This window comes from Pristiophorus japonicus, chromosome 6 (assembly GCF_044704955.1).
Source record: "Pristiophorus japonicus isolate sPriJap1 chromosome 6, sPriJap1.hap1, whole genome shotgun sequence".
NCBI lineage: Eukaryota > Metazoa > Chordata > Chondrichthyes > Pristiophoridae > Pristiophorus > Pristiophorus japonicus.
The window spans coordinates 215,200,496-215,226,276 of NC_091982.1; the positions used below are offsets into that span (position 1 = coordinate 215,200,496).

The following is a 25,781-nucleotide window of genomic DNA, read 5'->3' on the forward strand; positions in this document are numbered from 1 at the left end:
ACATTACTTGTAGAGTTTACTGCTATATTCAATTAGTATTTGAATTTTCAGTTAACTTGACACCAGAGAAACTATAAATACATTTGGGACTTCATTTTCAATATTTTTCAGAGTACTTGGAGGTGGTTAATTATTCCTTGGAGAGTTATCAGACCCCATGTCCTCTGCTAGTGAAGGATGCCTCTGATACTCTAATAGAATTGTTGTCAAAGACTGACAAGTATAAGCAGATAACACAAGATTTCCTGTAAGTATGGCAGATTCTAAAATCATATAACTTTAACATGAAGCATTTCATGAAGTGACTTGAACTTATTTAAAAACAGGTTGCACTATAAATGGAGCAAGTTCATAGGCAGGTAATATTTGAGTACTCTGTACAGCAACATCAATCTGTTGTCAGGCTAACCCTTTCAAAGGCCAGTACTGAGCAACATTCTGAATCACAGTACGTCAACGCCTTCACAAGTTCATAACATAATAGCAGATGAGGATGGTCAGTCAGTCCATCTTAGTTCATCCATCCAGAATGGCCTTAAAGTCCCTTCCTTGCAGCATTCAATTGGTTCTTAAATGATTCCAGGGTTTTACCTCCACTGCTCTATCTGAGAATGCATTCAAAGGCCGCGATTTCTCCACATGCGGTGAATCGATGTGGCCGGGTTGGTGGAATGTGGAAAGCCCACTCCCGACTATGTCTCTTCCGATAATTGGGCTTGTTAAGTCCGCCCTGCGGGCATCACAGCCGATTAAGAAGAAACTGGTCTGATGACGCGTCATAGGTGGTCGACAGCGCAGCCTGTGTTGGAGCAGGGAATGACTGACCCCAACTTCAGCATTTCCATGTTTAGCTGCGCATGCACTGAATCCTGAGGTTACTGTCAGTTTCAGAAGGGTAATGATGGCGAACTCTGATAGTTCATTGTCATTATCCATTGCAAAATCCGGGCTATTGAATTTCTGCTTTGGGTGCAATTGACGATCCAGGCGCAAATTGTGCTCAAAATTGCACCCATTTTGAGAAATATATATTTTTTCTCATGTTTCTGCTCAAACTCATTTGCATATCAACGAACGTAAATTCTGCCGTGAACCAACATAATTGGGCAGCATTTTAGAAACATAGAAACATAGAAAATAGGTGCAGGAGCAGGCCATCCGGCCCTTCCAGCCTGCACCACCATTCAATAAGATCATGGCTGATCATTCCTTCGGTACCCCGTTCCTGCTTTCTCTCCATACCCCTTGATCCCTTTAGCCGCAAGGGCCATATCTAACCCGCTCTTGAATATATCTAACGGACTGGCATCAACAACTCTCTGCGGTAGGGAATTCCATAGGTTAACAACTCTCTGAGTGAAGAAGTCCTCCTCATCTCAATCCTAAATGGCTTACCCCTTATCCTAAGACTATGTCCCCTGGTTCTGGACTTCCCCAACATCGGGAACATTCTTCCTGCATCTAACTTGTCCAGTCCTGGCAGAATTTTATATGTTTCTATGAGATCCCCTCTCATCCTTCTAAACTCCACGGAATACAGGTCCAGTCGATCCAGTCTCTCCTCATATGACAATCCTGCCATCCCAGGAATCAGTCTGGTGAACCTCCACTGCACTCCCTCAATAACATAAACGTCCTTCCTCAGATTAGGAGACCAAAACTGAACACAATATTCCAGGTGTGGCCTCACCAAGGCCCTGTACAACTGCAGTAAGACTTCCCTGCTCCTATACTCAAATCCCCTTGCTTTGAAGGCCAACATACCATTTGCCTTCTTTACCGCCTGCTGTACCTGCATGCCAACCTTCAATGACTGATGAATCATGACACCCAGGTCTCGCTGCACCTCCCCTTTTCCTAATCTGCTGCCATTCAGATAATATTCTGCCTTCGTGTTTTTGCCCCCAAAGTGGATGACCTCACATTTATCCACATTATACTGCATCTGCCATGTATTTGCCCACTCGCCTAACCTGTCCAAATCACCCTGCAGCCTCTTAGCGTCCTCCTCACAGCTCACACCGCCACCCAGTTTAGTGTCATCTACAAACTTGGAGATATTACACTCAATTCCATCATCCAAATCATTAATATATATTGTAAAGAGCTGGGGTCCCAGCACTGAGTCCTGTCCACTCCACTAGTCACTGCCTGCCATTCTGAAAAGGACCTGTTAATCCCGACTCTCTGCTTCCTGTCTGCCAACCAGTTCTCTATCCACGTCAGTACATTACCCCTAATACCATGTGCTTTGATTTTGCACACCAATCTCTTGTGTGGGACCTTGTCAAAAGCCCTTTTAAAGTCCAAATACACCACATCCACTGGTTCTTCCCTGTCCACTCTACTGGTTACATTCTCAAAAAATTCCAGAAGATTTGTCAAGCATGATTTCCCTTTCATAAATCCATGCTGACTTGGATCAATCCTATCACTGCTTTCCAAATGTGCTGCTATTTCATCCTTAATGATTGATTCCAACATTTTCCCCACTACTGATGTCAGGCTCATTTTAAAATGTTACTTTAAAAAAAATTACTTAAAAAATATCTCTTGCTATATGTAAGATTGGTAACTAGATGTAGTTTAATTAATACAGCTGAAAATGGGTTTAATCACAAAAAATAAACCATTTTAATCACAGTGTCAGTCCACCACCTGCGAGTAACCCATTTTAAATCACTGAAAATGACAAAAAAAAATATTTGCAAGCTATATTGTGGTACAATAGTCAGTTTCTTAGTAAATGTTTAAAAATTTGCATTCAAATAACTTTTAAAAGGTGCCTATTAGTGTCCTTGCACCCAAAAGAACCAGTTTAAATTTTAGAATCTCCTCGAAGGCCTGCAAATGGGCATAATTAGCGGAAACTCACAATGGTGATCAATTCAGCATGGGAGTGTGGCTGGTTTTGTGGGCGGGGCCAGATTCTGACACAATATTTTTAAAATTAGCACGAAAGAGCGCTGAAACTCAAGTTGAGCTGAACATAACTTGCCGCTTAAAATTCCCCGATCTTTCGCGCAGTTACACCAATTTTCGCTGAAAAAAACAGCGCAACCAAGCGGAGACGTTTGAAACAGGATTTACTAGTGTGAAACAAATGATCAGCAACTACTATAATTGCAGCTATTGGTGCACTACAGTTGGCATCACTGCCCTAGGGCTAAGGATGGGGAGAAAAAAAATCTAAGCAAGAATCAGACCAAAATTGACACAGCCAAAGAAGCAGACATTTGGACATCTGATCAAAAACCTGGTCAAAGAGGTAGGCTTTAAGAAGTGTCTTAAAGGAGGAGAGAGAGGTGGAGAGGCGAAGAAGTTTGGGGAGGGAGTTCCAGAGCTTAGGGCTTAGACAGCTGAAGGCACCAATCATGGGGTAAAGGACGTAAGGGATGCATGGAGGAACGCAGAGATCTCGGAGAGTTGTAGGGCTGGAGGAGGTTACAGAGATAGGGAGGGGCGAGGCCATGGGGGGATTTGAACATGAGGATGAGAATTTCCTTCACCTGATTGCTATCCTATAACATCTGGGAAAGTGCATACATCTAGTTAAGAACATGATCGACCTCAGTTATGATACTTTCAAGAATCAACTAACCTTCTGAGCCTTTCGAGTTTATCAGAGAATTGCAGAGTTCCTGATTAGGTGCCGGTTGCATGTGCGGCCCTGCCAATGGTGCTGGGCCTCAGAAAATTCTGCCCTCTATGTCTAGATTCAAATACCCACTGGGGCAAAGTACCAGAAGACTGTCAATGCCAATGACTGCAAGAGTCTATGGATAAAAAGGGCATACAATGGAGCCAAGACTAGTGAGAGGCCAGGGGATTGGAAACATTTAAAAGGCAGCAAAGAACGACTAAAACAATGATAAAGAGAGAAGATAGGTTATGAAAGTAAACCAGCACAAAATGTAAAAACAGCTAGTAAGAGTTTCAACAGATACATAAAAATAAAAAGAGTGGCTAAAGTAAATGTTGGTCCCCTGGAAGATGAGACTGGGAAATTAATAACGGAGAACAGGAAAATGGCAGAGATGATGAACAAATATATTGTAACGGTCTTCAAGGTCAAAGACACTAAAGACCCAATAGTAGATAATCAAGGGGCTATATGGAGGGAGGAACTTAATACAATCACTATCACTAAAAAAATAGTAGTCGGTAAAATAATGGGACTATAGGCTGACTAGTCCCCTGGACCTGATGGCTTACATCCTGGGGTCTTAAAAGAAGTGAATGCAGAGATAATGGATGCATTGGTTGTAATCTACCAAATACCCTGGATTCTGGGGTGGTCTCAGCGGATTGGAAAAGCGCAAATGTACATCTGTCATTGGGAAAATGCTGGAGTCCATTATTAAGGAAGCAATAGTGGGACATTTGGAAAAGCATATTACTGTCAGCATGGTTTTATGAAAGGGAAATCATGTTTGACAAATTTTCTGGAGTTCTTTGAGGATGTAACGAGCAGGGTGGATAAGGGTGAAACAGTGGATGTGGTGTATTTGGATTTCCAGAAGGCATTCGATAAGGTGCCACATAAAAGGTTACTGCACAAGATAAAAGTTCACAGGACTGGGTGTAATATATTAGCATGGATAGAGGATTGACTAACTAACAGAAAACAGAGAGCAGGGATAAATGGATCATTTTCCGGTTGGCAAGCATTAACTAGTGGGGTGCCGCAGGGATCGGTGCTGGGGCCTCAACTATTTACAATCTATATTAATGACATGGATGAAAGGACCGAGTGTAATGTAGCCAAGTTTGCTGATGATACAAAGATGGGTGAGAAAGTAAATTGTGAGGAGAACACAAAAACATCTGCAAAGGGATATAGATAGGCTAAGTGAGTGGGCAACAATTTGACAGATGGAATATAATGTGGGAAAATGTTAGGTTATCCACTTTGGCAGCAAAAATAGAAAAGCAAATTATAATTTAAATTGAGAAAAATTGCAAAATGCTGCTGTACAGAGGGACCTGGGGGTCCTTGTGCATGAAACATAAAAAGTTAGTATGCAGGTACAGCAAGTAATCAGAAGGCAAATGGAATGTTGGCCTTTATTGCAAGGGGGATCAGTATAAAAGCAGAGAAGTCTTGCTACAACTGTACAGACTTTGGTGAGGCCACACCTGGAGCACTGGATACAGTTTTAGTCTCCATATTTAAGGAAGGATATTCTTGCATTGGGGGCTGTTCAGAGAAAGTTCACTAGGTTGATTCCGGAGATGAGGTGGTTGACTTATGAAGATAGGTTGAGTAGGTTGGGCTTACACTCATTGGAGTTCAGAAGAATGAGAGGTGATCTTATCGAAACATATAAGATAATAAGGGGGCTTGACAGGTGGATGTAGAGTGTATATTTCCACTCATAGGGGAAACTAAAACTAGGGAACATAGGGCTAGATTTGATACTTTTGTGCATATTGCCCAAAAATAGGCGTTATTTCCGGCATGGGCGGTAAAAATGGGTTTCAGATCGCCGGCTTCTCGTCCATTCTCAAAGCACCTATTCTCCATTTTTGAAATTGGGCGTTACCGCAGCGATATGAAATGGGCGGTAGTGTTAAATCTCGCTGACCTTCTGCCGTAAAGTGTCGCCGTCCTTAGCAACGGCATGGCAACACTCGATTCCCGCGATTCAGGAGGTCTAGTGTCATCATGACATGCGCAGAAGAGGAGACAGAGAGAGAAGAAGCTGAGAGGGACTGAAAGCGTGTGTGGTTGTGGTGTGTGCTTGTTTGGCTGTTGAGGGAGGCATGAGGGAGATTCACCAGCAGCAAAAAGCCTACTAAGCAACAAGAACATAGTTGGCACCGAGTTTTTGTCCAACAAATAATATATAACATGGAAGGGATGGTGGACGCCCTGGAGCTGGTAGCCAGAAACACTGGTGGCAGAGGGCTCCCAGTGGTCCCGGAGCACGGCACTGCACCCCAAGGTGCCGCACCCCCATTGCCAACCACATATGAGAGCCAGTAGCAACATCTTGCTTCTAGCTTGGAGCACGTTACCACCTCAGGACCATCCTCTCCTGTATCCATCCAAGCATCAGTTCGGCCGTCATTCTCCCCACAATGAAGCATCGCCTGAGGTCCTCCTCGGCCAGGCGGCTTGGAGTCAGGAGGGGAAGGGGAAGGGGTAGAGGTGGGGAGGAGAATCCGGGGGGGTGGGGGAGGGTTGTTTTTTACAGAAATACTGATGATTTCAGACAACTGTTCAGTTTAAATGTTTTTTATTTAACAAAACCTTGTTGTGCATTGGCTCAGATAGCTGCACCATTACACACTGGTGATTCCTTTGAAGGGTATAATGACACTTAACTTCAATCAACTTAAACTTTAACTGTCACCAAGGTGATGCCCACCATTGATGTATGACCTGCACACCCAGCAGTGTGTCAGCCTTGTAAATAACACCAACGTTCTTTCAGGCAAACACTCATTGATGAGTTCCTGACGTAAGGCTCTTGCAGCTATCATGCCACCACGGGCTTTTTCATGCGGTCAACAGTGGGGATGGGGGCATGGCTTCAGCATCAGCCTGATTGTCTGGGCCGAAGTCAGCATCCGCCTCCTCGTCCTCTTCCTCTCTCTGGTGAGGTGGACTGTCAGACTCATCAGGCAATACTTGTCCCCTCCTGATAGCCAAGTTGTGCAGCATGGAGCACACCACCACAATTGAGTTACCTGTTCAGGGTGGTATTGGAGCTCACCTCCTGAGTAGTCCAGGCATCTAAAGCGCTGCTTAAGCACTCCAATGGTTTTCTCCACGATATTGTGAGTGGTTCTGTGGCTCTCGTTGTATCGCCTCTCGGCTTCGGTGTGGGTGTCACGCAGCGGGGTCATCAGCCATGTGGCGAGGCCACATCCTTTGTCACCAAGCATCCAGCATTGACCTTATAGCTGATTGTTAAACACGTCAGATACAGTGCTCTCATGCAGGATGTGAGCATCATGGATGCTGCCTGGAAATTGAGCATTCACTGCCATTATAATTTGCTGGTGGTTGACAATGAGTTGGACATTCAGGGAGTGGAATCCCTTGCGGTTCCTGAAAACCTCTGTTTCCTGAAAAGGTGCCCGCTTCACGATGTGCGTACAGTCTATTGCTCTCTGCACCTTGGAGAAGTTTGCAATTCTGGAGAATCCCAGAGCCCTCTCACTCTGTACCTCCCTGGTCATAGGGAAGCTGATCAAGTCCCTCCTGCGTGCGTACAGGGCTTCAGTGACCTGTCTAATGCAGCAATGTGAGGCATGCTGAGGCAGACTGCAAATGTCGGCAGCTGAGGCCTGAAAAGAACCCGCGTATAGAACAACAGTGCCAAGGTGACTTTGACCTCGACGGACAGTGCAATACTGATAGTGCTGGCAGGCTACAGATCTCCCCTTATGAGTTGGCATACCTCAGTGATAACCTCTTTGTGGAAGCACAGTCTCTGAAGGCAGATGGTGTCGGGCAAGTCGAGGTAAGAATGCTTCTCCCTGTACTTGCGGGGGGTGTAACGTCTGGTCGTCCTCATCTGTCTGTCATATCTTACATTGGGCACATAATGCTGTAGAGCATACCTTCGGCCGTCTTGAGTCTGCAGCATCTAATTGGTCATCAAGAGAGGGTGAGAAAGGACAGGCCCCATTTCAGTAGCTCTCTGTTTTCCACCGATTGCTCTCAAGTAATGAATGTCCTGACGAAGACACCTATTAAATTCCAAACGGTCACAGTATGGTCAAAATGTTTGTACAGATGTTCACATTACCTCCAATGACCTCCAGAGTACATCCGAACTCCCCCGAGGTTGATGCACAGCAGCCTTTTAAAGGATGCAACATGTGATGTAGAACATGGCATCCATAACGCTGTAATTAGTTTTGGTTAGTTCCACTTTTTCTGGGCGATATTTTGAGCGTGCGATATTGTGAGCGATATGTGTGCGAGTTGGTGAAAGTGACGCTGGCGATCTCATGGCCGCTAGTTTTGGCAAATATGATCTTTACGACAAAAAAAGAGTGGGCGAGCAGTATTATTGAATCTTGGCGTTAATTTCGTGTGGAAAGTAATGCTGGACGATATTATGGGCATTGATTGCGCCTATTCTGATGATTCTGCCTACAAAAAGTGGGTGGGCGGTATTATTTTTTCTCGCCGTTGCGCACCTGGGGAAAGTAACGCTTGCCGATAAGTTTCCGAACAATGCCCGTCAGTTTCCATTTTGTGGTTAAATGGTCGCTACCTGGGCATCATTTCAGCAATAAAATGGATGTTAAGTGGGCGTTAAGTTTGGAAAAAACATGGAAACTCTAGTCCATAGTCTCAGAATAAGGGGCCGCCCATTTAAAACTGAGATGAGGAGGAATTTTTTCTCTCAAAGGGTTGTAAATCTATAGAATTCTCTGTCCCAGAGAGTTGTGGAGGCTGGGTCATTGAATATATTTAAGGCGGATTTAGTCAGATTTTTGATTGAAAAGGGAATAAAGGGTTATGGGGAGCGGGCAGGGAAGTGGAGCTGAGTCCATGATCAGATCATCCAGGATCTTATTAACTGGTGGAGCAGGCTCGAGGGGCCAGGTGGCCTACTCATGCTCCTATTTCTTATGCTCTTGTAATCAAACTGCACTTATGACCACAGAACTCAGATATCTGCCTGTGTTCAGCTAAGTGAATTTTTTTGTTACTCCAGTTGATGGCAGTGTTTCTTCATTAAAGTTTCTAACATGATCACAATTTGAGCAGAAATCTTTCACCTTTCCCTATAAAATAAATGTCCATTTTCAAATGGGGACTTTTTGACCCTGTTCCTTTTTAAAGTTTTTGCTTACCGTAGCTTTCCTTTCTGGCACTGTATGGAGCAGAAATGGCCCACCTCTGGAAACGGGGTGCACCTACCCTGTTCCTGTTGATTTTATCAGCGTGGTGGATGCGGTGGCCTCATGAGCGAAATTCCTCTCTTTGGCTTTTTTTTTCTTGGCGGACCGGAAGTCGGTCATAATGGGGGTGCATGTGGGGCAGTAAGCGGCAGTTTGCCGGCTAGAGGGGCGGAAATTGGGTGCGGGTGGAGTGTTCGTCGCTGTCACTCATCAGTGTAGCGCTGATGATGGCATCACAGTGCAGCATCACCACGCTCTCCCTTTCAGGCTGTCTGTTAAAGGCCCGGCCGAACTCAGGAGCATAATTGTCGGCCTGACATGGCAGTCTGTAGGTCCTTCCCTTTAATGGGAGCCGCAGCTCCATTTTAGAAGGACTACAACTGCAGTGTCTCTGCACCTTGTTACAAACTCACACGAGGCATGTATATATCAGACACGGTCACTCTGTGACCTTCACTTTATTCCCAGGACCAAGGAGTGCTGACCCTGGGTGGGACCTCCCCTTTTATACCTGGAAACCCAGGTGAGGAGTGTTTCCCGCAAGCTCACCCCCTGTGGTCAGGGTGTGCATTTTAAGGGTACAGGTACAGTTTGCATGAGTTACAGTTACATAACTATGTCATTGCAAGATGGTGAAATACATGACATCACCTCCCCTCTTAAGTCTTTTAGTTTCAGAGGTTAAGTCTATCGGGTGGTCGACGCTCTCTCGTGGTGCGTCGCAGTTGTGGCTCTGGTGGCTGAACCTCAGCACACGTCTCTGTCACTTGAGGTGATTCCGGCCTGTCCGGGCTGGCCGCAGGGACTGTGCATATTGAGGGCTGTCTTTGTTGCTCGTAAGCTGGCAGTGGTGTGGGTGCTATCTCATCATGCTCTTCTTCTGGTTCCTCCATGTTTATGCTGAACCTTGTCTTCACTTGGTCCAAGTGTTTGCGGCATATCTGCCCATTGTTTAGTCTGACCACCATGACCCTGTTTCCTTCTTTGCCAATTACGGTGCCCTCAAGCCATTTGGGTCCCAAAGTATGGTTAAGAACAAATACCGGGTCATCTATTTCTATACACCTCCCCCTTGAGCCTCGATCATGGAGCTCAGTTTGGGACTGGCGCTTGCCCTCAACAATGTCTGCCAGTTCTGGGTGAATGAGGGACAGCCGCGTCTTGAGCATGTGTTTCATGAAGAGATCCGCTAGTGGGACTCCTGTGACCGAGTGCAGCCGGGACCTGTAGGCCAGCAGGAGGCGCGATAGGCGGTACTGAAGGGAGGGTCCTTGGATATGTAGCATGCCCTGCTTTATGACTTGGACCGCCCGTTCCGCCTGGCCATTGGAAGCCGGTTTGAACGGCGCTGTCTAAATGTGCTTGATCCCATTGCCCAACATGAACTCCTGGAATTCATGGCTGGTAAAACACGGGCCATTGTCGCTGACCAGGATGTCCGGCAAGCCGTGAGTCGCGAAAACCGTACGCAGACTCTCCACAGTGATGGATGTCGTGCACGAGTTCAATATGATGCACTCGATCCACTTCGAGTATGCATCGACAACGATCAGGAACATTTTCCCCATGAACGGGCCCACATAATCCATGTGAATACGTGACCATGGCCTGGTGGGCCAGGGCCACGGGCTGAGTGGAGCCTTCCTGGGGGCATTGCCCAGCTGGGCACATGTCGTGCACCTGCGAACCCAGTGTTCCAGGTCTGAGTCAATCCCCGGCCACCATACATGTGACCGGGCAATGGCCTTCATTAACACGATGCCAGGGTGCTCGCTGTGGAGTTCCCTGATGAACGCTTCCTTTCCTTTCTAGGGCATGAATACCCAGCTGCCCCATAACAGGCAGTCGGCTTGGATGGAGAGTTCATCCATCCGTCTCTGAAACGTCCTGACTTCCTCGGGGCACGCCCTGTGTGCGGGCGCCCAATTCCCAGTCAGGACACATTTCTTTATCATGGATAGGAGGGGGTCCCTGTTGGTCCAGAGTTTGATCTGTTGGGCTGTGATGGGGGAGCCCACAGTATCAATAGCCTCAACGGCCATGACCATCTCGGCGCTCTGCTCCGACGCCCCCTCGGTGGTGGCCAGTGGGAGCCTGCTGAGTGCGTCAGCGCAATTTTCGGTGCCTGGCCAGTGCCGTATGGTGTAGTCATACGCAGCCAGCGTGAGGGCCCATCGCTGTATGCGAGCTGACGCGTTAGCGTTGACAGCCTTGCCGTCGGACAACAGGGATGTTAATGGCTTGTGGTCTGTCTCTAGCTCGAACTGTCTACCGAAAAGGTACTGGTGCATCTTTTTCACACCATACACACACTCAAGTGCCTCCTTCTCGACCATGCCGTATCCACACTCTGCGTGGGAGAGCGACCTGGAGGCGTAAGCCACTGGTTGGAGTCGGCCGTCATCGTTACCCTGCTGCAATACACACACAACCCCGTAGGATGACGTATCGCATGTTAAAACCAGTTTTTTACAGGGATCATACAAAGTCAACAGTTTGTTGGAACACAGCAGGTTCCTCGCCTTATTGAAAGCCCGTTCTTGACAATCCCCCCAAAACCATTCACACCCTTTACGGAGGAGCATGTGTAACGGCTCCAACAATGTGCTTAAGTTCAGCAGAAAGTTCCCAAAATAGTTCAAAAGTCCCAGGAATGAGCGCAACTCCGACGTGTTGCTGGGCCTGGGTGCCCGGCGAATCGCCTCAGTCTTTGATTCAGTGGGCCGGATCCCATCTGCGGCAACCCTCCTGCCCATAAACTCGACCTCTGGGGCCAAAAACACGCACTTGGCCTTTTTCAGCCGCAAGCCTACCCGATCCAATCGGTGTAGCACCTCCTCCAGGTTGCAGAGGTGTTCCTTGGTGTCTCGACCCGTTATAATGATGTCGCCTTGGAATACGACCGTTCCAGGGATGGACTTGAGCAAGCTTTCCATGTTTCGCTGAAAGATAGCTGCTGCCGAACGAATGCCAAACGGGCACCTGTTGTAGACAAATAATCCTTTGTGAGTCGTGATGGTGGTCAGAAGCTTGGAATCTTCCGCCAGTTCCTGAGTCATGTAGGCCGAAGTGAGGTCCAGCATCGTGAACAGCTTACCACCTGCAAGCGTGGCAAAAAGATCCTCCGCTCTCGGAAGCGGGTATTGGTCTTGCAGCGACACTCGGTTGATGGTGGCTTTGTAGTCGCCACAAATCCTAACCGAGCCATCTGCTTTGAGGACGGGAACGATGGGACTTGCCCAGTCGCTGATTTCAACGGCCGAAATTATGCCCCCTCTGAGCAGTCTGTCCAGTTCACTTTCAATTTTCTCACGCATCACGTACGGCACCGCTCTGGCTTTGTGGTGCACTGGTCTGGCGTCCGGAGTGATGTGTATCACTACGTTAGTGCCCTTGAACGTTCCGACACGGGTTGAAAGTGACTCGAATTTTTGCAATACCTGTGAGCATGAACTTTGCTCCACGGATGAAATGGCGTGCACATCCCCCCATTTCCAATTCATCTCAGCTAGCCAACTCCTCCCCAAAAGCGCGGGGCAATTTCCCGGAACAATCCAGAGTGGCAGCCGGTTCTGTAATCCATTATGCGTTACCACCAAGTTTGCACTGCCCAGCACTGGGATGATCTCTTTGGTGTACGTACGTAGCTGCGTCTCAATGCATTCCAGTTTGGGCCTGCTAGCTCTGTGTGACCATAGTCTCTCAAATTGTTGGGAGCTCATGAGTGACTGGCTAGCTTCCGTATCCAGCTCCATGTGCACCGGGATGTCATTCAATAAAACGTTCATCATCATGGGTGGCGTTTTAGTGTATGAGCTGTGGACATCAGCCACATGAACCCGCTGAACTTCAGCATCCATGGTTGTTCCCCAGGCCTCATCCTGCATTGCAGACCCCTCGTCTGGTTCCTCTGTCTCGCAGACTAGCCTCACTACTGCCTTTTTGCAAATCCTGGCCAAGTGTCCACTGACATTATAAATCCTACAGGTATAAAGCTGGAACCTGCAGCTTTTGGCAGTGTGTCTACCCCCACACCTCCAGCATGAGCTGAGATTGCTGTTAACAGAAGGACTATTTCCAGGCATTCCTCTCTGATGACCCATTTGGCTGTTTCTAAGCACTCTGATGGAGGGTGTTAATGGTCCCATTACGGGATGCATTGTTCCTCGTGATGGCGTGAATTGCCGATCCCCTTTCCATTGTCCCTGTTGCGGGCCCTTCCTGGAGCTTGTTGCTGCCTGGGCGGTGTCGAATTGCCCTTGCCTGCCTGCCTGGGTGGTGTCGAATTGCCCTTGCCTGCCTGCGGGGTTCTGTATCACTTTTACAACATTAACTCCCTGGTTCATCGCGACGTTAAAACCTGCATAAATTAGCTTGGTCTCCTCTTCCCCTGCCATAAAGGTCTGAGCTATCAATGCCGCCCCTTCTAAAGTCAAGTCCTTAGTCTTTATGAGCTTCCTGAAAATGCCGACATGATTAATGCCCTCGATGAAAAAGTCCCTTAACATCTCCCCCCTGCAGGCATCGGAGAACTTACAGAGACTGGCCAAACGCCGCTATTGCGCCACGAAGTCCAAGATGTTTTGATCCTCCCGATGCAGATGAGAGTAGAACCGGTGCCGGGCCATGTGTACGCTACTTGCTGGCTTGAGATGCTCACTGATCAGCTGGCTGAGCTCTTCGAAGGACTTGTCCGCTGGCTTTTGGGGTGTGAGCAGGTCTTTCATCAGCGCATACATCTGTGGACCACAGCTGGTCAGTAGATGCACCCTCTGCTTGTCAGCCACTGTCTCTTCCAGCCAGTCCTTTGTGACAAAGCTCTGCTGGAGTCTTTCCACAAAGTCGTCCCAGTCCTCACCCACACAGTAGCATTCCTCTGTGCCACCGGTGGCCATCCTCGTTCGGTGATTCCCATTTCTCATCGCCAAATGTAGTGTCTCTGCACCTTGTTACAAACTTACATGAGGCATGTATATATCAGACACGGTCACTCTGTGACCTTCACTTTATTCCCAGGACCAAGGAGTGCTGACTCTGGGTGGGACCTCCCCTTTTATACCTGGAAACCCAGGTGAGGAGTGTCTCTCGCAAGCTCACCCTCTGTGGTCAGGGTGTGCATTTCAAGGGTACAGGTACCGTGTGCATGAGTTACAGTTACATAGCTATGTCATTGCAAGATGGTGAAATACATGACAACAACGTCATTGCACCGGCAGAAAAAGCAGCTTTTGGCATCACGCGATGGGAGCAATTTCACCATCGGGGCGGGGGGAACATCGGTGGAGCACGCTCTGATGATGCACTTAGGATGGATTGGCAGCAGCGGAGCGGCAGTGGGGGGAGCAGGTCACCGTTGGGATACCGCAGGAGCGGAATTTCCAAAATGGCGGCCATTACACAAGAAATCGGCGGCTCTTCCGACGATAACAGGCCTTCAGGGAAGGGCCAATTTTGGTCCCTATATGTTCAAAGGCTGCAGGTATCTGTGACTCTTTTCAGTCAGTATTGGCAGCGCAGCTTTTACTGCTGCTTTGCTCCCTGAACATTCATGTATCTACTGTGAGCCTTTTGGAGTCCCTTTATAAAGCACAGCGCTCCAAGTGATGGAAGGAATTCCCCGATGTCAAAATCACAAGCTTGAGTGTATTTCATAAAGAAATTACTGAACTATGATACGTCCCCTATATTTTTTTTTATAACTCATATGTCATGAAAATCGTCACCTTTGCATCGACTGTTAAGGCCAGATTCCAGCGCGGCTCGCGGCGCCCGCCATTTTGTGCAGTTTGGCAGTGTGGCCATTGCCACTGTTCACCAGGTAAATGCCAGTCATATCGTGACGCAATCAGTGCGCAACGCTGATTTGACACACAACATGCTATTTTGGGCATCACCACTCGGCTGCAAGCCCTCTCCAAAACACGAACAATTTAACATGCGTTCATTGTTACCCCCCCACCTGCGCTATTTAAAGGGATCATCAGCAACTTGCAAGTGACTTGCTTTTTGATTTCTACTGGCTGCGACTGTTTGGAGCTTTGCACAGTTATTTCAAATCAGTGAGATGACAGGGACTGGTAATGCAAATGGAGAAGGCTTTGGTTCTGATTTCAAATATTCTGGTCAGACCACTTGCTCCCAGTCACAGGGGCTCTTCTAGAAGCCCCCCTTGCACTCTACTTTCAGGCCCCCTCATGCTGGAGCTTAACAGAGAGATGGAGCAGAGGCAGCAAAGAAGAGGACAAGGTGGTCGCAGAGGGAAGAGTTGGAGGAGGGCCAGGAATGCTCTCAGCAGGTGGCCTTACCCACCTACGGTCTTCAGAGAGCAATTCTCCTACCTGCACTTAAGCAACGAGTAGTGTATTCGGATACATTGTTTCACTAAGGAGGTGGTCACAGAACTTTGACACCTCCTGGAAGCAGACCTGCAGCCTCAGAGCAGGGCAATGGCAGCACTGCTAGTGGTCCTCAAGGTCACTGTGCCCTCAATTTATTTGCCACCAGATCCTTCCAGTCTGGAGAAGGAGACATAGCGCACTTCTCCCAATTCACTGTCCATCACTGCATCCCGGAGGTCACAGAGGTTCCGTGCTCTAGGAGAAGGGACTTCATTATCTTCTCTCTGAAGAGAGAGAAGCAGGAGGAGTGCGCATGTGGCTTTTCCAGGATATCGGGCTTCTCCATAGTGCAGGGTGCCATCGACTGCACACATGTGGCTTTCTGGATGCCGTATATCAATCCTGGGATGTACCACAACCGCAAAGGCTGTCACTCACTTAATGTTCAGTTGGTGTGCGACATGATGGTGACTGTCCAATATCTTGGCAGAAGTCATGATGCCTTCGTCCTGTGCCAGTCCAATGTACCAGCAATTTTCCAGCCACCACGATGAGTGCTCGGAGACAAGGGCTATCCACTCTACACCTGGCTGATGATTCCTCACAACTCGTGGCCAGCACTCATATAATGAGAGCCATGCTGCCATGAGGAATCTCATTGAGCATACCAGAGGGGTGCTAAAGCAACAGTTACATTGCCTTGATTGCTCGGGAGGGAGCCTTCCAGTACATGCTGGAGTGCGTGTCCCATTTCATGGTGGTCTGCTGCAACCTCCACAACTTGGCCATCATGAAGGCGCAGCCCTTGCCACCACGAGTCTGCGACCATCTCAGGAGTAGGAGAAAAGGAGGAGGAAGGGAGGAGACATGCAGCAGATCCCCATTCCGGATGGGCTTTGAGCACCTCATCAGAGTCCGGTTCCATTGAATGAGAGCCCAGATTGCCGTTGCTCACCACTTCCCCATCTTACCATTCCTCTGCCACGAAAATCACAGCGTCCTCTTGGGCATAATGCTGAAATGAGAGACACCACAAAACAAACATTCCAAACATAATTTATGAATTAATTAATTAATCCAAAACTACATAACAAAGTCAACTAATCACCATTGTGCATTCCCTTAATGTCTGTCTTTGGTGTTCCTTTGCCTATCCTAGTGCTCCTACGCAGTGCTACCCCAGTGGTTGCTGCATGGCTGCTGAAAGGCTGCTGATATTCCATGGGCGAGACTGCAGATGACCTTGCAGGGCGACCTCAAGCAGCTCTGGGTCTAGAAGGCCCGGCTGTAGATTGTGACCATTTCAGCATGGGCGGCAGCAGATTCGGCCGGCTGGGTAGCTGACAGGCAACAGCAAGGCACTGGCGGAGTGGCAGGGGTGAGAGCGGGATTAGGCAGTATAGCTCTTTTTCAGTGGGCACAGACATGATGGGTTGAATGGCCTCCTTCTGTGCTGTAAATTTCTATGATTAAATGATTCTATGAATACTGTCCTCCTGAGAGAGGACAGCAGGTTCTTGGTCCACGGAACCACTGCCACTCCCCTGGGGCAGTGCCTCAGCATCCCTAGTCATTTGTTGGAACACAGATTGCTGGACTGCTGTGAGACACTGCAAGCCCCTTTCCACTCTCGTGAAACCAGCCATAATGGCATCAGTCTGAGCCTACATGACTTCAGTCTGAGCTTCCAGTATAGCACTTAGATATTGGGTGGCTTTTGCTTGTGCTGCAGTGGACACTGCGACATCGCCCAAGATGCCCAGCATCATGGTTGCGTCCACAAGTGCTCTAATGGAATTGCTCATCAGTTCCATCCTGGAAATCATGGGCTCCAAGCTCCACGCAAAGCCCCGTGCAATGTTGGAGCCGGGCTCCTCCATGCTCCTTGACACTGACAAGAGGCTCTCTGACAGGCCATTGCACCAAGCATTTCTGTGTGTACTCCCATCACCCTTCTTCTGAAGGCTGCCCCATCAAAGTCACTATGAGTCCCGTGCAACAGAACACTCGTGTGCGAACTCACCCTCCGTGCTGAGCTACTGAGCTACCCTTTTCCCCCGGCCTGGATGCAGACCACTCGTGCCCAATGACTCACCATGGGCAGATCTTGCCTCTATACTACCCTCTAAAGTATGCACTATGCCATTTTCTGAGCTGGTGCCTGGGAGTGTCAGATCGAGTGACGGTGCCTCTTCTTCTCCTTCACTCTCCTCCTCCATAATGTGCGACAGGCTGGGCTGCTGGCAGTTCTCGGGTATCTAAAAGGAGAAAGGCACAAGGGTCGGGTTGTGGTGAGGGGAGGGAGGGGTGAGCAAGATGTGTATGCTTACACTAGCAGCAGCTTGTAATTGAGAAGATATTGTGCCATGAGGGGGAAGTGGGATGTGAGAAACGGATTAGGTATGAGCCTATAGTCATCAGTAATGCTTTCAACCTTGCTGCTCACTGCGGCCTCAGAGACGGCCCCTCCAATGATCTCCAGCACTACCTCCTCCAGCGCAGTGAGATTTTAAAGACGTGCTTTACCCCCACCTGTCTGTTGCTGTTCATGGCGATTATGAGCCACCTTGGCCTGCAAGAGAAAGGGAAGTATGTCAGTGAGTGTGGTGCAATCTGTATAGGTGATGTGCCTCCACCACTGTGAACGGCGCGGTCAGATCGAGCTTCACGTTTTCCGTGCCTGTTTTCGGGCCAATCACCCTGATAGATCTTCTGTGTGTTGCCCATGGCATGTTGGATGATGCAATGTTTTATAACAAGGGCCTGCTATGCCCTGACAGTTACTATCCCTCCTGCTCCCAGAATAGCCAGTGACTTGTCTCATCTAAAAATAAGGCTTCCCTCCACCTCTCTAACTGCACTCCACTCAATAGCTTTTGTCTCTCCACTCTCTCACAAAGACTGTATCTCGGTCTTTCTCTTTCTTTTTCCACACCTCCCAACAGCATATCTCTCCCCTTTCCTAAAGATATCCCCAAGAGGGTCCTTGTCCCTCTTTCATTCCCACTGATCCTCAGCAGGAACATTCTATTTTCCTCTTCTATCACTTCTGTGTGCGTGTCTGTCTCTCACTCTCTCTTTCCTCATTTTCTGGGTCACAAATAAAGTCAGAAGTTTGTTTATTGGACCTGGATTATTCCCTGACCTATCCTCCCTCACGTATGCTTTCTTCCCCATTTCACTTCTCCTTTGTGCACCGTCTCTTTCTTTGCTTCTCTTTACCCGATCTTTTTTCCTTTACTTTCTCCTCTCTTTTTCTTTTCAATTTATGTTTTATTCCTTTTCCTTTCCTTTATCCTCCCCAATCCTAATGTTCTGTTTTATTTCCCTCTCCTTTTTGTTTCAGCAACAGCCCAATTTCCTGCATCATTCACATTCCAATGTGGTGAGACTGCAGTTAGAGAGCAAAGAGCATTCCACAGAAAAAAGCACAGATCAGGAGGGAGCACACAGCAATCGAGAGGGAACAGGTTTTGGAAAATGTACAGAGAGATGGGAGGGAACAGGTTATGTAAAATATAGAGATTGGGAGGGAGAGGGCTACAGGAAGAAGGATATTCCTTTGGTCATGCATTAAGAATTCTGGCCACATAATAATAATTTAAAGGGATTTGTAAGCCCTGATTTTAACCTAACCCACCCAACTGGAACGTGGTGGGTTCAGGTCAGATGGCCATTTTACAGTCCAGCTGATTTTATGCTCCGTTGAGTATACACCGATACAGCCTCGCAGAGGGCGATCACAGCACAGCATGGTATATTTTCTAGAAGTAAAAGTTGGACCACTCAGAGCTGATTCTGGTGCATAGCGTCATCATCATAGGCAGTCCCTCAAAATCGAGGAAGACTTGCTTCCACTCTAAAAATGAGTTCTTAGGTGACTGAACAGTCCAATATGGGAATTACAGTCTCTGTCACAGGTGGGACAGACAGTCGTTGAAGGAAAGGGTGGGTGGGACTGGTTTGCCGCACACTCCTTCCGCTGCCTGCGCTTGGTTTCTGCATGCTCTCGGCGATGAGACACGAGATGCTCAGCGCCCTCCCGGATGCACTTCCTCCACTTAGGGCAGTCTTTGGCCAGGGTCTCCCAGGTGTCAGTGGGGATGTTGCATTTTATCAAGGAGGCTTTGAGGGTGTCTTTGAAACGTTTCCTCTGCCCACCTTGGGCTCGCTTGCTATGTAGGAGTTCCAAGAAGTGCGCTTGCTTTGGCAGTCTTGTGTCAGGCATGCGAACAATGTGGCTCGCCCACCGGAGCTGGTTGAGTGTGGTTAGTGCTTCGATGCTGGGGGTGTTTTGCCTGGTCAAGGACGCTAACGTTGGTGTGTCTGTCCTCCCAGGGGATTTGCAGGATCTTGCGGAGACATCGTTGCTGGTATTTCTCCAGCGATTTGATCTGCAGTATATGATCCATGTCTCTGAGTCATACAGGAGGACGGGTATCACTACTGCCCTGTGGACCATGAGCTTGGTGGCAGATATGAGGGCCTGATCTTCGAACACTGTCTTCCTCAGGCGGCCGAAGGCTCCGCTGGTGCACTGGAGGCGGTGTTAAATCTCGTCGTCGATGTCTGCCCTTGTTGATAATAGGCTCCGGGGGTATGGAAAGTGGTCCATGTTGTCCAGGGCCGCGCCGTGGATCTTGATGATTGGGGGGGTATCTACCAGAAGCAGCACTGATGGGTTCAACTATTGCTTCAGCACTGTGCTGAGATCAATGAGGCTGCATCAGTGCATACAGTATTTTTCTTTAAACTTAAACTTCAGTTTCTTCAAATGGGAGAGAAAATCATGTGGTTTCTACAAGATGGTGCTAAAATGCCATTGACAGCTGTAACGCACTGCACGCCATATCGGTGTTGCCGGTAACACTGCCGGTAAACTTGATTGGCAGGGAACTCATCCTCGTGGAGATCGTGATATCAGTGTGTGCAATGCTCAATGGACGTCCGATCTCCCAACTTCATTATAGCCACTTACCTTAATGGCAGCGCAGAACAAATAGGGAGAACTGGCATCTAACAACAAGAAGCAGGCTGCAGCAGTGATATTTAAAGGTACCATCCCTAATCAGCTCCAACTAATATGGTTCTGCAGTTTCAGTGCCTGTTTGCTACTCCCTGCAACTGAAACAGCTTTGTTTAGTTATTTCAAGTTTTTTTGTTGACTGGAAGTATTGCTTCAACAGAAGTCATTCATTATTTGTTAAAGGCTTCTGCACACAACACTTCCTCACAGTCATGGGGGCTGCGGGATTGTGGGATTACCTCAGGAGGATGACGAAGCAGAGGAGGAGGAGGAGGAGGATGAGGAGGAGGAACAGCAGGGAGGACGGAGGCAGAAAGACAATCGGCCTTGGGGACGGGCTGTTCGAGACTGGGTCTTCAGACTTCAATTCGCATGAATGAAACCCCAGATGCCTGAAGCTCACCACATCCCCATAATACAATCCATGTCTTATGCCATATCACAGCATCCTCCTGGGCACAAAGATGAAATGAGAGAGACCACAAAATATTCCAAACACACTTAATCAATGTATCTATAAACATATCGCACATATCGCACGAATCCTAATAACCCTTGCGCATGCCACAGTTGATTAGCTGTCATTGTGTGCAAAGTGTGAGATTGTTGTTGAGTGAGTGCTGGCGGTGTGGTACATTGACCAGTGTGTGAAGCTTGTGGTACAGATGGTGCTATGTAGCATTTGTTGAAGCCTTCGCTCACCCTGACCACCCGTGTGAGCTCGTTAAACTTCCTCCTGCGCTGGGTGTGGGCCCTGGGAGGCACAGTGCTGCCCGTGACATGGTGTGCCACCTCCCTCCACATAATCTGGCAAACTTGTGGTGAGGGCCGGTTGGGGGGGGAGGGGGTACAGGACCCCCTGCCTTCCCGCCACCGCTAAAATCAATGCCTCCAAAGTTTCCTCGGAAAACATCCGGTCTCTCCCTGGGGCGGAGATCTGCCATCAGGATTTGTAAATAAGTGCTCCTTCTCCTTGCTGTTCTTCTTACGGTTGTTGAGGCAGCTGCACATCCAACATGCTGAGAATGAGGTGCTGCAGCATCAATAAACTTCCCCTTTAAGTAGTGAAAAGAGCCTGTGGCAATCATTACTTGCGTTTAGACTGCCTCGATCTTTTCGGTGTAACGGCAATGAACTTGAACTTTTAGATTAGAATCATGACTTCAACCATTTTAATGAGGAGTGAGGATGAATTTTGAGTGCAGCCTATAAGATTTTCAACTGGTGCTACTTAACCATTTTTAGTCTAAACACTGCCCATTTCTTGGCTACAACGAATTTCTAGCCCGACTTTTGATGCCCTTCCTTTGATTATACGAGGTTACATGCATGGGTTGCTCTCCTCCTCGGTCTGTCTGTCCCCCTCGCACCTCCCCAATATCCTGGTCACTGCCCCCTCCCCCATATGGGCGCCCACCTCCCCCCCCCCCCCCCCCCCCCGCCAGTTTGGGAACCTCTGCCCATGACATTTAACTATATTCAATCCTTCATTGTTACTGGAAATATTAAACTAAGCTGTGTCAACTAAAATAAAAATACATTATTCCAATTGCTTAGATAATAATGTTACAAAGACTTGACAACATCAGCCCCATTTCTGCCAATTAAAACACGTGTTTAACTGTGCCTGGAGCTTAGGAAAACAAGTCTGTCATTACCAATGTGGGAAGCAAACTTGCTTCCTGTCTTACCAAGAGTGGTTTTATTTGGAATTTGTAATGGTTCTGGTTCTCGGCTACTGTTCTGTAATGTCACAATTTAGAACATTAGTCGTATGGAAGTTATTTTATTGGACTGCGGTTAGAATGCTGAAAAAATGCCATTTCCTTTTACGGGTAAAACTCCATGCAAGATTTCACTGGTACATAAAATGGAAAACAGCTGTCGTGCTTTTGTACGCGTAAACATTATAACATGTTTTCCTTTTCTTTCCCCATGAGAAACAGAACATACAATCAGTGTACAATTCCTTTTCAGTGAAATGCTCAGTGAATAGGTCACAGACTTACAGGTGTAATTCTGGTCCATTGATTTTCATCAAGTAAGACTGAGTATCCGTTTTCTTCCTGTGGAAAGCCATATCTAATAACATGGGTAAGAATGGCCAAACCCTCACAAACTGCAATTGGGAGTCGAGTCTGCAGCTACAGAATGTTGAAGTCATTAATTTGCTACATTTTTGAATGATATGATCATGACACTTTCAAATTTTTAATCATTTTACAAAATGCCACTATATCCTCATTATAAATATTTGGAGCTGTTTGTCATATCTAATAATGAGGCAATTGTTATAATAATGCAGCATAAAAAGACTGGAAATTAAGGCCCAGTTGATTATGTTGTAATTATATTTACCTCATGACGTATCTCCTGCGGCTGCCTTCTTTAATGCAGCTCAATTTTTATGCATCTGCATAGTATTGCTCAGATTTTTGGAAGAGATGCTGTGATATTAAATGTGTACGTGGCCATATAACTTAATTGGTTAACTTACTTACCAGCACATCGTCTGTCAAAGCACAAGTAGGTTAGCTATACACTTTCTTTTTATATTCGTTCCTGGGATGTGGGCGTCGCTGGCTAGGCCAGCATTTGTTGCCTATCCTTAATTGCCCTTGAGAAGGTGGTGGTGAGCCGCCTTCTTGAAAGGCTACGGTCCATGTGGTGAAGGTACTCCTACAGTGCTGTTAGGTAAGGAGTGACAGGATTTTGATCCAGTGATGATGAAGGAACGGTGGTAAATGTCCAAGTCAGGATGGTGTGTCACTTGGAGGGGAACTTGAAGGTGATGGTGTTCCAGTGCGCCTACTTGTCCTTCTAGATGGCAGAGGTTGTGGGTTTGGGAAGTGCTGTCAAAGAAGCCTTGGCAAGTTGCTGGTGGAGGCAGTGGATGCTAAGGTGGTGGAGGCAGTGGATGCTAAGGTGGTGGAAGGGGTGCCAATCAAGAGAGCTGCTTTGTTCTGGATGGTATCGACCTTCTTAAGAGTTGTTAGAGCTGCCCTCATCCAGGCAAGTGGAGAGTATTCCATCACACTCCTGACTTGTGCCTTGTTGATGGTGGAAAGGCTTTGGGGAGTCAAGAGGTGAGACAGTCGCCACAGAATACCCAGCCTTTGACACACTCTTCTGGTCACAATCCAGTTAAGTTTCTGGTGAATGTTGACCCCCAGGATGGTGATGGTAGGGGATTCAGCGATGATAACACTGTTGAATGTCATGGGGTAGTGGTTAGAAGCTCTCTTGTTGGAGATAGTCATTGCCTGGCACTTGTGTGGTGCTAATGCTACTTGCCACTTATCAGCCCAAACCTGAATGTCGTCCAGGTCTTGCTGCATGCGGCCATGGACTGCTTCATTATCTGAAGCACTGCGAATAGAACTGAAAACTTTGCAATCATCAGTGAACATCCCAACTTCTGACCTTATGTTGGTGGGATAATCATTGATGAAGCAGCTGAAGATGGTTGGGCCTAGGACACTGCCCTGATGAACTCCTGCCGCAATGTCCTAGGGCTGAGATGATTAGCATCCAACCACCACAACCATCTTCCTTTGTGATAGATATGACTCCAGCCAGTGGAGAGTTTTCCCCCTGATTCCCATTGATTTCAATTTTACTAGGGCTCCTTAATACCACACTTGGTCAAATGCTGCCTTGATATCAAGGGCATCCAATCTCACCTCACCTCTTGAATTCAGCTCTTTTGTCCATGTTTGGACCAAGGCTATAATGAGGTCTGGAGCCGAGTAATCCTGGCGGAACCCAAATGGCGACATTATGCATTATGAGGCATTGTGCTAAAAGATAACAGTGACTGCACTTTCAGACCAAGATCTTCAAAACTATGTTGGCAGGAGGATGGGCACCAGGAAGAAGCATTAAAAAGGAGAAATAAAGGGCATAAAGGATTGGGAGAGATGGAGAGAACTAAAGCAAAAAATAGTAAGGTGTTAGATGGGGTCAGACTTAGAGAGAACACAGGGTGGTCTAAGATGGGTTTCCAGTGTATGTATGTGAATGCATGAAGCATAATAATCATCATTATCATCATCATAGGCAGTCCCTCGGAGTCGAGGATGACTTGCTTCCACTCTAAAAGTGAATTCTCAGGTGACTGAGGAGTACAATGCGGGACCTGCAGTCTCTGTCACAGGTGGGGCAGACAGTGGTTGAAGGAAAGGATGGGTGGGAAGCCTGGGTTGATACATGCACCTTCCGCTGTCCAGGCTTGGGTTCTGCTTGTTCTCGGTGATGGGACTCGAGGTGTTCAGTGTCGTCCTGGCTGCTTTTCCTTCATTTTGGGCGGTCGTGGGCCAGGGATTCTCAGGAGGCTCAACACTACCTTCAGTGCACCAGCGTTGCCATTGGTCACCTGAGGAAGAGAATGTTTGAAGACCAGCACCTCAAATCCGGCACCAAGTTTATGGTCTACAGGGCAATAGTGATACCCACTGTTAGCACGAATGCACCCTTCCAAGAATCACTCGTCACTCAGAGTCGGTCCATACATCAAAACGGTTTATTACGCCGGCGGGGAGATGAAGCAACTGGTGGGTCCAGGTACCTCTCTCTGCCGAACAAAGGGTTTCATGGATATTTATATGTTTTGCAACAGTTTACTACAGTTTACTACAGTTACATCAGCCCATTTCGGCCGGACACTATAGAAACATAGAATATCCAACCATTTGGATTATAGATTATATATAGTAGTAGTTCTAAACATTAGGTGACTACGTGGTTGCCTAGAGATGTGTTGCTAAGTGATGTGTTGCTATGTGATGCGTTGCTATGGTCCAGGCCCCCCTTATCTTACTGTCCTTGGCTGTCTTTGGGTAGCCTTCTTATCTTAGTCCTGTCACAGAGTTGTATTGTTCTATGGGCCAGGACGTCTCGTCTGGGGAACATCTGCGGAGTTGTTGTGTGTTTCTGCGTGAGAACATAGCCGTTATCGATAACTAGGAATGCAGTCTCTTTTAGCTAACAGAAATCCCTTGAGGCTTCACGGGCAGCCATTTTTATGATATTAGGATTACATATTTAGTTCTCAACCTTATGCTACAGGTGCCATTGCCCTAGGGGAGAATTTTCCGCTATAACACCTGTTATGTATCGTCCTGGTACCTTAAATGTATAATAAGCACAATGGTACACCACAGAGGGCGCTGTGGTGGGAGACCTGAAAGTACCTGCAAGAGGCAGTATAAAAGGCTGACCACCACACCTGAGAGTCATTCTGGAGCTGTTCAATAAAGGACCAAGGTCACAGCAGTTAGATCAATACCAGACCATGTGGAGTCAGTGATTTGTGTGCTACATACATCACATTGGCGACAAGGAAGCGGACGAACTCCACGCAACCATGGCTACTCTGGGCTTGCTAAAGGATTTTACAGTGGGAAATGATTGGGAGGCCTTTACGGAAAGATTCGAGTACTACTTCACAGCAAACGACCTGACGGAGGACATGGACGCAATGAGAGATAAGTGTAAGGCGATATTGCTCTCCAGTTGTGGCGATGAGGTTTACTGTCTCATCAGGG

The 25,781-nt window shown here is 47.6% G+C and overlaps 1 protein-coding gene across 1 annotated transcript in view; it reads left to right on the forward strand.

The window, feature by feature from the left end:
* Positions 1–25,781, forward strand: part of prss59 (serine protease 59, putative) — a 135,885-nt gene that overhangs the window by 39,840 nt on the left and 70,264 nt on the right. Inside the window, exon 7 of the mRNA XM_070884081.1 lies at positions 112–247. Within this exon, the coding sequence (XP_070740182.1) occupies positions 112–247 (136 nt within the window). The remainder of the gene's footprint in view (positions 1–111; positions 248–25,781) is intronic.